Source organism: Netta rufina (genome assembly GCF_964035555.1).
Source record: "Netta rufina genome assembly, chromosome: Z".
NCBI lineage: Eukaryota > Metazoa > Chordata > Aves > Anseriformes > Anatidae > Netta > Netta rufina.
The window spans coordinates 5,717,401-5,730,909 of NC_140126.1; the positions used below are offsets into that span (position 1 = coordinate 5,717,401).

The 13,509-nt window shown below is 49.3% G+C and overlaps 1 protein-coding gene across 1 annotated transcript in view; it reads left to right on the plus strand.

Annotated features, from left to right (window-relative positions):
- Positions 1 to 13,509, plus strand: part of DNAI1 (dynein axonemal intermediate chain 1) — a gene marked incomplete at both ends in the record, with an annotated part of 133,300 nt that overhangs the window by 97,061 nt on the left and 22,730 nt on the right. The window contains one exon of the mRNA XM_084305112.1: positions 10,357 to 10,542. Coding sequence (XP_084161238.1) covers positions 10,357 to 10,542 — 186 coding nt within the window. The remainder of the gene's footprint in view (positions 1 to 10,356; positions 10,543 to 13,509) is intronic.

Here is a 13,509-nt window from a genome sequence, read left to right on the forward strand (position 1 = left end):
AGGCCACAGCTGCCCCATGCAGTGACTGTAATGGCATTGTCCAGATGGGCTTGGTGGGTCCGGAAAACAAATGGCTTTGCAGGGACCTAACAGCAGCCTGAAAATGCCTACAAGGAGGTCATCAAGAAGTTAGAGCCAGGCTCTTCACAGCAATGCATGAAAGGACAATGAGACACATCCTGAGGTTGAATACTGGGAAGAAATTCTTCACTGTGAGGGTGGTGAGGCCCTGGCCCAGGCTGCCCAGAGGAGCTGTGGCTGCCCCATCCCTGGCAGTGCTCAAGGCCAGGCTGGATGGGGCTTTGGGCAGCCTGGGCTGGGGGGAGGTGTCCCTGCCCATGGCAGGGGGTGGAATTAGATTGTCTTTAAGGTCCCTTCCAACCCAAACTGTTCTACAACTCTGTGATTCTGTCACAACAGCTGAAATGAATTGAAACAAGAAACCTTCAGACTGGACGGAAGGAAAAAACTTTTTCGTCATGAAGTCAATCAAGTAGTGCAGCATCTTACTCAGAGAGGTTGTACCACCTCTCCATGGGGGTCTTCAAGACCAGACTAGGTGGAGCCCTGAGCAGCCACGCCTGACCTCAGAGCTTCCCCTGCTTTGGGCAGGAATTTGGACTTAGAGACTTCTGGGGGTCTCTTCCAACCTGAATTGTCTCGTAACTCTTTGACACTATGAAATGTCCTTGTGTGAGAAGGAGGATCCCAGGAGCTTTACAGCAGGTGACTCAGGAGCGTGCATTAAGTACAAGACCATTTGCCATTATGTTTTTGTGGTTTATGTCCTTCATGACTAATGCAGCAAGAGCAGGGTGATGTTATAGCTGCCCTTAGTAAATATTGATAGCTTCTAGATAAAAGCCATCTGAGTGCACACAGTACAGAGAAAGCAGGGCAGACATATGCTCCAGGGCTCCAGGACTCTTCCCCCATTACTGAAGCTGTTGACCTTTCGAGATATGAAATACTTGAGGTGACCTTCAGGATACTAGCTAATGCGTTGTGCTGCTCAGGAAGCCGGCGTGCCCTTCCCTGCTTATATAAGCACATTTTACTGGACAACTGTTTTGTATGAGGAGTCTTGAAGACCATGTTTCTGTTGCATGTTACCGGATAAGATGCTGAAAAACTGTCTGTCATCTTGATACCCGTTCTTTTCCCAGCTAGGAGAGAAACACCAGTTTAGCACTGCCACGTGCGTGCCTTTACAGAGCAATTCCCAGAGACTTGCCGCCCATTTAACATTGACTGGAAGCCAATCTCTGTCTTTAAAAGCTTGAGTGACTTTGCAGATAAGAGGCTTGCTAAACCTTTCAGATTTGCAAATATTTCAGAGGGTATTTTGGACCTAATCCTGCCTCTCCTTGTGGGGCACGAAACACGAATGCTGGCAGACCTCTCGGCATCGCTCTCTACTTCTGCCCAGGAGGGTCAGGATGGTGAGTTCCTGATGGCTGCAGATGTCCCTGCCACGTCCAAGTCTTTCCTCCTGTCCTTCTGCAGGAGTCCGTGGGTCCACCCGTGCTCTGGGGACTGCTGCTGTCCTGGCAGGGCTGCGCAATTCCTGGTGTGCGGAAACACTAGGTGAGTATAGGTCCCTTTGCCATCACACAGAAGGACCTTAGAGCAAACTGAAGTGGGCAGGGACTTCCTTAAAATGGCTTCTAAATTGCATTCACAGCAAAGTGGTTGTTTTTGAGTAAAACCGCTCATTTTCTTCCACCACAAACCCTAAAAGGCCCTTTCTTATTCTCTGCTGGATCTTTGAGATTAATGTGGACTGCTGGGCAGACTCGTGTTTGCTTTTAAACAAGGGCTGGCGACATGTCTACGCTAAATGAGGTAGATGGACAGAGTCCCTGAGATTAATGCTGCTTTCCACTTACTGCAAGCCAGCCAGACTGCCCTCCCTTCTCTTCCCGTAGTCACCAGGCTCTCTGTGCCCTGGGATTTCTCTCCCACAGCAGCTTCTCTTAGTCCAGAAGACCGTTGTGTGTCTGTGCAGGGTCTGGGTCCTCACCTCTGTCCTGCCACAGCTCCCAGGCTTTCATAGGGTGTTCTGGTGGGCTCCAAACCTGAAGGTGCATCAGCCAGCTCAGGACGCTGCTGCTCACTGCCTTGTGTCCCATAGCAACTGAGTGGCAGGTGAGGTGATTTTTGTGAGCACAGTAGTTGGTTTCAGCGAAAAGTCAAACTGATGAATTTAAACCTTTATCAGTGGCTTTGCATGGAATGTTTCTTACGCAGATGCTCCCAGGCCAAGTTTTCATTACTAGAGCTATTACTCTGTCAGCTTATGAAATATAACATTTTAACAAAACCCACCTGCTGAGACTGACTATTTCGTTCAGCTACACAGGAATCAACTTTGCCCTTTTCTGCTTGTATGAATGTGTGCACAAACGTGTGTGAACAAATGGCTTGGGCAGCATCTCCAAAGATTTCTTTGATTAACCTGTTTGACTTTGTGTAAAAACCTACTGGGAGCCCTGAGCCCATCAGGAATATCTGAAAGAGTGTAGCAAACTGCTCCTAGATGCTTTTCTGCTCTTTGCAGCTCATATTAGCTGTCACTGGGAATGGCCCCTCATTTAGGTTTGAATTTGCAAGTGGGGGTGACTGGCATTAGGGCCACTGAGAGCCCCCCAGTTGTCTGCTCCTTCCTCCCATACAGAGACAGCAGCTCCTGAACCTTGATGTTTATTGCTTGGCATTTTATAACAACCTGAAATCTGTGCTGGTGCTTCTTAAATGCCAGTCTCCAAACCCTGACAGTTCAATACCTGCCTTATGAATAGCTTTGCTGGCTTGCTGCAGGACTGCAAGTGGCAGAGAGATGTGACTGCTTCCCCCTTCAGACTCTGTGCTGCTCCTGCTTGTGCCTCTGCCTGCCTTTGCATGGATCCTAGCATCCAGCATTGACACGGGGCATAGCCAGGACCCTGCCACCATGGGAAGAGATGGAGCCTGATACTAGATGAAGAGGAGGTAGTTCCAGCCTGACACCAGGGGCTGGGCTGTTGGCAATGGTAGGAAGAGAGCCAGGGGACTGGCACAACTGGGATGTGTTCGTGTAGCAGAACCCTGGCAGATTTGTCCCAGGAGCTGGTTGAAACAGCCTTGCAGTTCTTCACCGTTCAGGTATTTGATTTGGGCTGGTACAGTAGGGAAGTGCCAGGGGACAGAAGGAAAGACTTTTTGCCCAGTCTCAAGATCACAATAAGGCAGGAGAGAGTAGGCGGCCTAAATGTGCTATCCAGAAAGACTCTGGGACAAGTAATTGAATGATCTATTCATAAGCACTGTCAGATCAAAGAACAGGCAGTCTAGTAAGGCTTTAGTAATGCCATATCACATAAAGCTGATCTAATACAGTTTTTGGAAGTAACAGGCCTGGTAGATCAGAGGAAGGAGACGTAATTCATCTGTACAGGGTGACTTCAGGAACGCTGCTGGCACAAGCCTGTAAGGAAACTACAAGGCAGGTGAGAAGGTGGAAGTGGCATAATGGAAATCGTTCTCAGTGGTGTGCAGCACTGCTAAGGATGCTTCAGGGACAGGGCTGGCGCTGAAACTCAGCAGTAATTGTGGTGGGACTAAGTGGGGAGGACTTACAAGTGCTTTGGTGCCAGAACTGGAACTGTAAATGAGCTCGACAACCTCAGCAGCAATTTGCAATCAATGAGATGAAATTCGATAAAAACACAAAACAAATGTGCAGTGGGAAATGAGCACTCACTGGGGAAGCAGCAGGACCGTGAGGCAGGCAGGGGCCGGGGCTGACCGCACTGCTGTGCTCTCACTGCTGTGCTTCCGAGTCAAATCCTGGCAGATGCGGGGGCAGTCACCCCATAAACACAAGCAGGGCTCAGGCTGGGCTTTGGGTGCTGGTCTTTAAGGAGGGGTCATCCCTGGTGTTACAGAAGGGATTGCAGCATGGTGCAGAAGTGCTGGCTGCTCTTGTCAGCCTAGCATCGCACAAGTTCAGTGCAGATTAGTTTCTCTGTTTGGCTTTCACCTTTCAGAAGTGATGTGAAAAGTAACAAATTAAATTTGGTATAAAACTGAAAAGCAAAAGGAGGCTTTGTGAGGAGGTGTGAGAAACATTAGCTGAGTTTGTGATTCATTCCAAAGCATGCTATTAATGTTAAAGAGAAAAAAAAAATAAAAGAGTCATGGGCAACACAAGAAAATCATATTACACCAAACTGAAGTGCAGCCGGCTCTGGGGTAGCATGTATCAGCCATTTAGCACCAGATAACAGCTTCCAGGAGTGTGCAGGACCAAGACATGAAGAAGATTACCCTAATCACTGAGACTGCCGGAGCAGAGCTGGTTGGCAGGAAGTGGTGACTGACAGGAAAATTAGCTCAGATAAACAAGCACTTCCTTGTAAAACAATGTGACAGGGTTTTCTGTGGAGGTTAAATGGTCCTCAGCCTGTCTGAATGAATAACAGCTCTTCTGCATGCTGAGGCTTCGGTTTCTTACTGACTTGTGGGAGCGGAGTCAAATCAGCTGAGGCTGAGGCTGTTTTCCTACCATGTCAAATTGTGAGCGACCCAGTTCTTGGTGAACGAGGAAGAGCAGAGAGATGCAGCCCTGCAGTGAAGCCCTCCCCTCCATCCCCACGTTAAGCCAGGTGGCACAGCTCCTCTCTTCCCTGCTGTGTTGCACACTTCGGAGCAGCAGGCAGAGGTGCTGCAGGGCAGAGATGCTGCAGGGCTGAGGGATGCTCTTGGTCCTCTCCTGCATGCACCCCAGGGCATGCAGCCACCTGGCTGAGCTCAAACCGTGGCTTTTCTGGATTCCTGCTCACCCTCCTGAGCTCAAAGCTACCTCTGAACATGCCTGTAACAGTTTGGGTGAATCCTGTTCCACTAGCATGAAAATGCAGTGAGCACCCATGTGTCTGTAGGTCTGCCTGGTGCTGGTGTCAGGCAGCAGAGGATCATCATTCCTGCATCGTCCTTGCAGAAACAGGGAGGCAATGAAGGTTTTCTGAGCCAGGTCCCCTTTCTTCCTGTAGAGCCCCTGCCTGCCCCATGCATTGGATGTCTTACAGCCCATTCAAATTGCACATGTGACTTAAAGATGTCCTCTTAAACAAAATTAACTGTACTGGAGCTGCTCCCAAGACTGACCTGGCTGCAGTGGGACTGTAGCAATGGCATGAAGTAAGTCCTCCAGCACACGGCAGCTTGGCCTCGATGCAAGCTGGGGCTGCCCTGCCTGCCCGGTGCCTTCAGGATGCACCGGTGCTAGACAAGGGTTGGGGGTGACCTGAGAACTTGTTAAATATATGTACTATTTGAGAATTTGAAACAAATCATCTGCGGAGTTTGCTAATGGATGAGGTATCATGATTCAGTCAAGAAAATGAGGGGAATCCATCACACAGACAGCGAAAGCCAAGCAAAGAAGAAGATGTCAGCTGGTAAAGGGCAGAACGATATTAAATCACCCCTCACCTTTTGCTCTTGCACTGATTTTATTCTTTGTTGCCAAGTTACCAGGTACGTCTGCTTTGCTCTTGCACACATCCATGTATTTCCCCCAGCCTTGGTTCTGGTTGCTGCCAGGTTGTTTTTGAGCATGGGGGCATTGTCCAGACCAGTGCTGGGGGATGAAGGCATGTAAACCCAGGAGAAAAGCAAAAGCTGCATCCACGGCAGACCCAGCTTGTGTACGAGGCATGCAGTAGAAGCAGATTGGGTCCAGGTAGCTCTTGGGTTCTCATCCTCATGGTCCACAAATGTCAGCTTGTTTCTTCTGCTGGCAGAGAGCTTGGTTGCTTTTGTGTGGTGCTGCTTGGAGGGCGCAGCTCTCCCCTGGGTCCGCTGACATTTCCTTCCCTGCTGCTGTGCTGCAGGACAGGGGGGACAGCAGAGCACAAGGACAGAGGTCTCCAAGTCTCCCTGGAGCTGCTGGCAGCTGCTGGGCAGACAAGAGCTTGGGATGGCTTTCAGGCTGAAAATGCAGCTCGCAGAGCAGGCGGGGAGAAGTGAAGTGTTCAAAACACTGAACACAGTTTAATGCTGGAGATACATTAATAGCATTGGATTTGCACTGTGCCAAGCTTACAGAGTGGCCATGAGGAGCCTCACTGGGGAGTCTCTGGAGGTGGGATGTATTTGCATGACTCTGGATGCATCTGAGCTGAATTTCTCCTTCAGCTGTTTGAGAGTCGGGCATCAAAGCTGCTCATTTGTGTCAAATATTTTCTGCAACTGTAGCACAGCAGTTACAGCCATTATCGCCAGTACCATGGAGGCTCTGTTGTTACCCTGATGGTAATTTAAAAATGTTCTCATTGAATAAAAAGCATCTGACAGAGGCTGCTGGATCCACCTGATCCCATCTCACAGATAACTGGGCATCTGCTTAACTTCAGTGCTCACCTTTGGGGGCTACTGGCTTATCAGAGTTACTGTCTTTCCTTCAAGGAGAAGTTTGCTTTGAACATCTGCCTGGCATCAGACTGTCTGGCACTTTGGGGATGGGACTCCAGGTTGCCTTTGGTGGTTGTTGCCTGAAAAGCCCTTTCCCACTATTTCAATGCCTAGCAGAACGAATGAAGGTGTCAGCCGTGGTCTGCAGACCCTGAGGGTCGCTGGCTTGCTTCTGCAGGATCTGCAGAACGTGTCAGAGAAAAGCAACTTTATTGTCAGGAGGCTCCAGCTGCCTCTGGGGACATGCACCACAGAAGAAACACTTTCCAAAGGCTGCAAATCAGGGGTTTGAAACCTCCACGCTGGATTTTCTAAGCTGTTCCTGGATAAGTGCAGGGAGCCCGTCGCTGGTTTGTAATCACTAACACGGATACATTTTGGGGGTGCTTTTTGTTCCTACACAGTTATCGGGACCATTAAAACCCAAGCTGCTGTCCCAGCACAGGGCACTGCACTGGCACGTTGTTATGTGCTGTCTTCCCATCAAAGTTACATGTTCTGCTTCTGGGACCATGAGCAAATTGCTGTGTTTCCCATGGACTCGTTGAACTGTGAAGTGTCGCATGCTGTTAAGCATCGCTGCCTTCCTGCGCTGCTGGAGATACAAGCCTGGGTGATGCCGTGGTACTGAGCGACGAACGGGGGGCCAGATGGGTAGAAGCATCTGCCCTGCGAGCTGTAGGAGTCCACGATGATGCGACACGCTGTGTGTAAGTCATTATGTAAATACACTTGTCTGCCCCATGTGGAAATTACACAAACATCAGCCCTCATCAGAAAAGCCAATTGGCACCAGCTGCCTGGTGGCATCTGGGTGGCTGCTCTCATCCCCATGGATGAGATGATGCTGGAGTCATGCTCAGGGCCAGGTGGCACTTTTTGGGGTCAGGTACCCAGGGAGGGCTCGTCCTGTGAGCCCTGCGGGCTGCTTTGCAGTAAGTGGTGATCTGTAGTCTGGGGGGACGAAGGCCACTGGAGTGTTGGGATGGAGAGAAGCTGTGTGCTGCTGGTGAACCTCTGAGATGGGAAATCCAGCTGGAGCCTGATCCATATTCCTTAATCCCACGACCTGAGCCAGCTGGGCAGCTTCTGGGCCTAGGGCCCTCAAGGAGAGCTGCAGGATTTCAGTCTCCTGTTCTGAGGGCAGAAAGTCCTGCCCCAGACCCCAGGCAGATCTGCAGACGGTGCCAGTCAGCCCTTTGCAGCACCGTGAGGCTGCTTTAAGTCTTGTGCAAAGCCCCGTGCCTGTTTTAGGATGCTCCCAAGGCATAGTGTTGGTCTGACCCCATTTTTCCCTCCCCTGAGAGTGCCTGTAAGCTCTAAATCAAAGCCTCTGAAGTCCTTCCTAACGCCCATGGCCCACCCCTCCATCTGGAGCGCCTGCCAGCTGATATGAGGCTGTTGTTTCCAGCTGGAGAACTGGAATAAATTGTTCTTTTCCATGAATCCCTTGGCAAAAGAAAACAAGCCTATTTGTTTAGAAGCTCATAAAAGAGGAGCTTTATAGTAGGAACATTCATAAACTTGTTTGCTTTTGACCTTCTCCACACTGCTGATGGTTTCGAGTTCTTGTCCCAGGCATTCTGCTTGTCTGGGCTGTCGGTGGCATTTTTGAAAAACGGCCTCGCCCCGAGTAATTTGCATTGCTCAGCACCCCCCAGCTGAGCCTTCAGACAATGCCATCTCTGCTACGCTGCAGTGCTGGCTGTGGTGTGCAGGTGTGAGACACCGACAGCCTTGTAAAGCAGCAGTGCAGACCTCGCTGCTGAAACAAAACCCAGCCGCTGGCTCCATGCTGCCTTTGTTTTTCTGGATTAATCGATGCTACTCAAGCAAGGGGTGTTTCCTGGGCTTTCAGGTTACTTAGCGTTGAGCTTGTGCCATTGTGGGGAGAGGTGAATCACGTCCTTAAATTAATAAAGATGTGTTCTGTGAAGGCAAGCAATTAAGCCTTCAGTAAGTGTGGGTCATGGGGGACTGATGTGCTTAAAAGAGAGCTTGTTCCTTTTCGGAGACAGTAAGACAGCAGGCATAAATACAAGGCAGAACAGAAACCCTTCTTTATGTCTAGAGGAAGGAAATTGAGATTACTTTAGCTGGAGTGTGGGACCTCGAGTTTCAGGTTGAGGTTCAGAATTTAGCTCTGGCATCTGGTATTTTGAGCGGATCAGTCTGACATCTTTTTTCCAGCTATTCTTTTGATGACAGGGCATAGGGAAGGGCTCTCCAAACTGCAGATCCTTATCTGTGGCTGATGCTCTGGGTTCCCTTCTGGAATTACAAACTGTTGTAGATTTCTCTAAAACACGTCTGAGAACGCTCTCCACTTCCCAAGCTCCTCCACATCTGGAAAAGTCTTATTTTACTCCAGCATGAAAGGACTTTTCCTCATCTTGTTTCCTGCACCTGAAAAACCTTTGCTTGATTCCACAGCCCAGCCCAAGTATATCACAAACGGCTATGAAGACACAGCAACACGTGAGACTGCCCGGTACCTGTGCTCTTGCAGCTTGCCCAGCTCTTTGCAGTACACGGATTCAGATAAATTCACCGCCTTGGTGTGTGACGAGAAAGCACATGTAGTGATTTGATACAGAACCTTTCACGCTCTTTGGAATAAGCTTTTATAGTGTACTGCTGTCAGATTTCGGATAATTCCTAGATTCAAATTGTGGGCATGGCCACAACATTGAAATAATACATCTCATCTGGCTCCTAAGTGCTGGTAAACAAGATACAGCTGGCAAGAGATACGAAAGTAATTCAGTCCTTATTTCCCCCATATTCCCACTGTACTTGTTAGCATAAAATAATCCCTTCTTTAGCTTTTCTGAAGACAAAAATGGGAAAAGAAACGCAAAGCTGAAAGTGTGCATGATGGATTCAAGGCGGGAGTCCAGCATGCTGTAGAGTGCTCACTTCAGCACCAGGGAAGAGAGGAACGTCGTGTTTTATTAGCCTTTGCAGGCTGTAGCGATGACAGGAGCTAATTGCAATTACTGGGAGACAATGTTAGGTTAACACATTCTCTGGAGTGACTTCCACTCTTCCCACTGGAGTCGCGGTGCAACGCGCATTACCATGTAGTTAGCCATGTGGCAGGTCCGTGCCACTGATGATTAGTGCCGTAGGTCTGAGGTCTGTGACACTGGGAATCTGACTTGAGCAAGGCTTTGGGTCTGCCCCCCTCCGTCCTTGCCTCTCCTGCTTGGCCAACATTTACCTGTCAGTAAAAAAGTGTCTGTTTTGGCACAGCATCCGCAGCACCTGGACCAGAGAGGACTGACAGCACCAAACTGGTCTGTGCTGTGCGTTTGCCTGTACTTCCCTTGCTTTACTACAGGGTACATCCCTAATTGTACTGTCCATGTTCCCATAATTTCCCTATTAATTGCTGATTTGATCCTTTAATGTTATTATTAAGCTGGAGATGTTAGAAAGCTCTGCAATAAAGGGTAATCGGTACTTCTGACAGCGTTTCCCACTCGGTGCATCAATCTGTGTTAGACTGTGTTTTAACACCTGCTTGTCTCATTACTAGCAACACTGGGAAGGGGGATTAAGACCTGTGGGGTTAGCAATGCCAGCTCTGAGCCTTCTCCAGTCCACATCAGCTGGAGCTTTGCAACAGTCTTGGGAAGAGCTTTCACCCACATCAGGGAACTGGTCCTCACTCCGTGAGTCCCTGCAGGAGGGGGACAGTCCCTCAAAAGCAGCAGGCAGCTTCTGCACATCACTTACTTAAAAGAGGACAAAGCCTCTGAAGGCGGATGGTAATTGTGTGCTGAAGCTGCCTTTGCTTGGGACCTTTTCTCTCTGTGATTTCTCCAGGCATCGTTCTGCTGAGGGATGTTCTTGCCTGATTAACCCCTTTGTGTTCTTTGCCTTTTTGTTTTCCAGGCCCATGTGTTTGATCTGAGCATTAATAAGTACGAAGCTCTATGCACCCAGATAGTGGTGGCCAAGAAGAAAAATAAAATAACCCATATCCAGTTTAACCCCGTGTACCCTGTTGTCATCATCGGAGATGAGAGAGGCCACATCACCTGCTTGAAGCTCTCTCCCAATCTGCGCAAGATGCCCAAGGTAAGGACCACTGATGCACCAAACTTCATCAGGTTTCTTCATGCCTCTACATTGTCCCCTCTCCTCCGTGCAAGGAGGTTGGTAAAGCTGCTCTCACAAGGTGTTTAAGACCCCAAGCCTTTTGAGCAGGATGTCTGGGATGTCAGATCCCTGCCTCTGTTCCCATCAGACTAAGAAGGCTCAGTTAGCTCCTGGGCAGGAGCAGGGAGCGGTGGGAAGGAGGTTTGCTCTCTGTGGGATTATTGCAGGTGAGAAGGTGCTTTCTTACAGTGCTCCAGGCAAACCCACAAACTCTGCAGAGGTTCATATGTTTCCCAAAGCTCACATCTTTTCTAAAGTCTGGGTTTTATTCACAAAACTCCTTGAAACTGAGTAAAGGTGATTTGAACTCCTTCCCAAGTCCTCCCATAAGAGCCAATGCTGTCTGTCTGCTTGTAATTCTGGATCATCATAGCCTGCGCTCTGACCATTGTGTCACTGCGTCCTGTAAATGAGCACATACTACCTTAAATCAGCAAGGAGACTTGAGATGCTTTTCTCAAGTGACAGCAATGAGATGCAGATGCCTCTGTGAGTTGGTGAAGCCCCCTTTCCCACCCAGCCATGAGTGCCAGTCTTGCAGGATGCTGAACCTCTCCCACATGGTTCCTTTATTAGACTTTATGGGCTTCATCCAGACAGGACCTGTATTGTTGTAAACACTGCATCATTTCTGGGCCCAAGTAATTCTCACAACCAGTTGTCCCTTGTTTAATGGAGCTTTTTCAGTTTCAGGCTTTTTAGAATTGAACCCAGAAAGCAATATCTCATGGTGATCATTTTTTATTTATATATCCCCAAAGGTTTTATATACTCTACCAGCCTACTGCATTAAGCAAGGTCTTTGGCAGGAAACTAATCACCCTGGTGTCAGTCCAGAGTGTTCTGACTGATTTTAAAAACATCCCTTCCGATGGACACCACTGGAAGTGCAAATCTTCCTGTGTTGAGAGAGCACAGAAAACAAAGCCATGTGTTAGGGGGTGCAGAAGCTGTGGAGGATAGCGTCTCATAATATTCATGCTTTTAGATTTCCATCAAAACCACAACTGAGGTGTCAGGGCTGCTTTCAGCCTGACTCAGGACAAGTTTCCTAGTTGATTTACAAGTCCTGTCACTGGTCCTGGTTTCACAAGGGTTCACCAGTGGAGACGGGTCGCACACAGAAATGTGTCTGTCTGCTCTCCTCCACACACACAGCTGTGGGGTGTGCAGCACCCAGCAATGCTCTGCCATGGCTCAGGATGAATTTGGATGTCTCCCTCCACTCCTGGTGGCCAGCAGCAGCCCTCCACACAGGTGCGAATGCTGCTGTCTCTTAAGATTCTTCCCCTTTGCAAACTTTCTGGAAGGGAAATTGCATGTTCTTGACAAAGCAGTTTAAGCTGAGTTCAGGAGCAGCACAATCACCTGCTGCTGACCCTAAAGCAATAGGTACCATATCCCAGGCAATGTATAAATGGGATGGAAATGGACTCTGCTGCTCTGATGTTATTAAGCTATCTGTCTTCCACTTGCTTGGTTAGGCTTGCAGGGACACTAAACCCTGAATTAAATGTTTCCTCCACATGTGGAGAAAGAGAAGGGATGTTCAGGCGGTGTGTGCAGGTCCTCAGGATACAGCCAGCTCTTCTCCCAGCCAGTTCATCATTTTTCTGTGCTGTGAGCTGGGCCCATCTTTGTGGCCAACGTGGCATCTGCCATGCCAAATGATGGTGACCAGGGCCCTGCAGCTGCTCAGCAGCTGTCAGAGGGTGTTTTAAAAGACGGGGGTCAGGCCCTGGCAGAACAGGCAGCACCATCCGCTGCACCCTCCTGTCCACCTCCTCGCTGTGCCAGCGCCAACCTCCATGTCCTTAGCTGCACACCTCCAGCTGTACTTGCACGAGTACCACCTCGCTGTGGGGATCCAGATGCACTTTCAGGGTATTGATCCCAGCTCCTTTGAAGATCAAATCAGCGCGCTCTTTAAGCCCTTACCCTGTGCAGCCCGCTTTCCTCTGTAAAATGTCTTAACTTCTCCCTCTTTCCTGCGAGTCCCCAGGGCCGAGTTAACAGGAGCAGAATATCCGTATGTTTTTAAGAGTGCAGAGGGTCCTTGCATCCTGGTTGTCTCCTTGCACATAGAGAAACCAGTGTGTGTCTGGGCCAATACCCGGGTATCCTCATCTGGCCTCTCCAGCACTTGATCCCTGCAGAGCCTTGAGGGGAAACCTGCCTGAAATCCAGGAGGAGAAGCCATGAATGATGCTTCTGGAAGCTGTGACCTTTGCATCAAACAAAGCATCTGCTAGCTCAGCTGCCCAGTCTTGTTTCCTTCAGCTCCTGCAGAGATGGGAGGCCTTGCTGAGGCCTGGCAGAGCTCGGCGTACCAATGGGACAGGGCAGCCATGGGATCATCCAGGTCCCACAGCCTCTCTGTTTCACACCAGTGTCACAGGGGTTTGCCTATGAAGCTTCTCTGCCAGCTTCCCACACAGCTGGGACAGCTGCTTTTGACAGGTATGACTAGCAGACTAATCACCCTTTCTAGAGAGAGCTCTTAATAGCCACATGTCATTCCCAATCCTCTTTCTTCCCCTAAAAATAGACGTGGTGCTGTCTGCTCCATGTTCTGCAGATTCCTTGGCTGCTGCTGGGCTTCCAGGATAGGGCTCACAGAGGGAGACTGAGCTAATTTCATCCCAGTGGGATTTCAGCAGCTCTGAATTTATTCTGGTTTGCCTGTTAGTTAAAGCTGGTGGGGTGGATTAGTGGGAATCGGGAGGATCAGCACTCCCGGGTTCTCATCAGACCTTGGTTCATTCCTCTGTTCATGTCCTTGAGATGTAAGGGGAGGTTCAAAACCTATGAAAATAATTCTCAGGGCTGATCTGCAGCTTAATTAGTTCATATTTGTAAAACACTTTGGAATCTTTAAGGACTGTT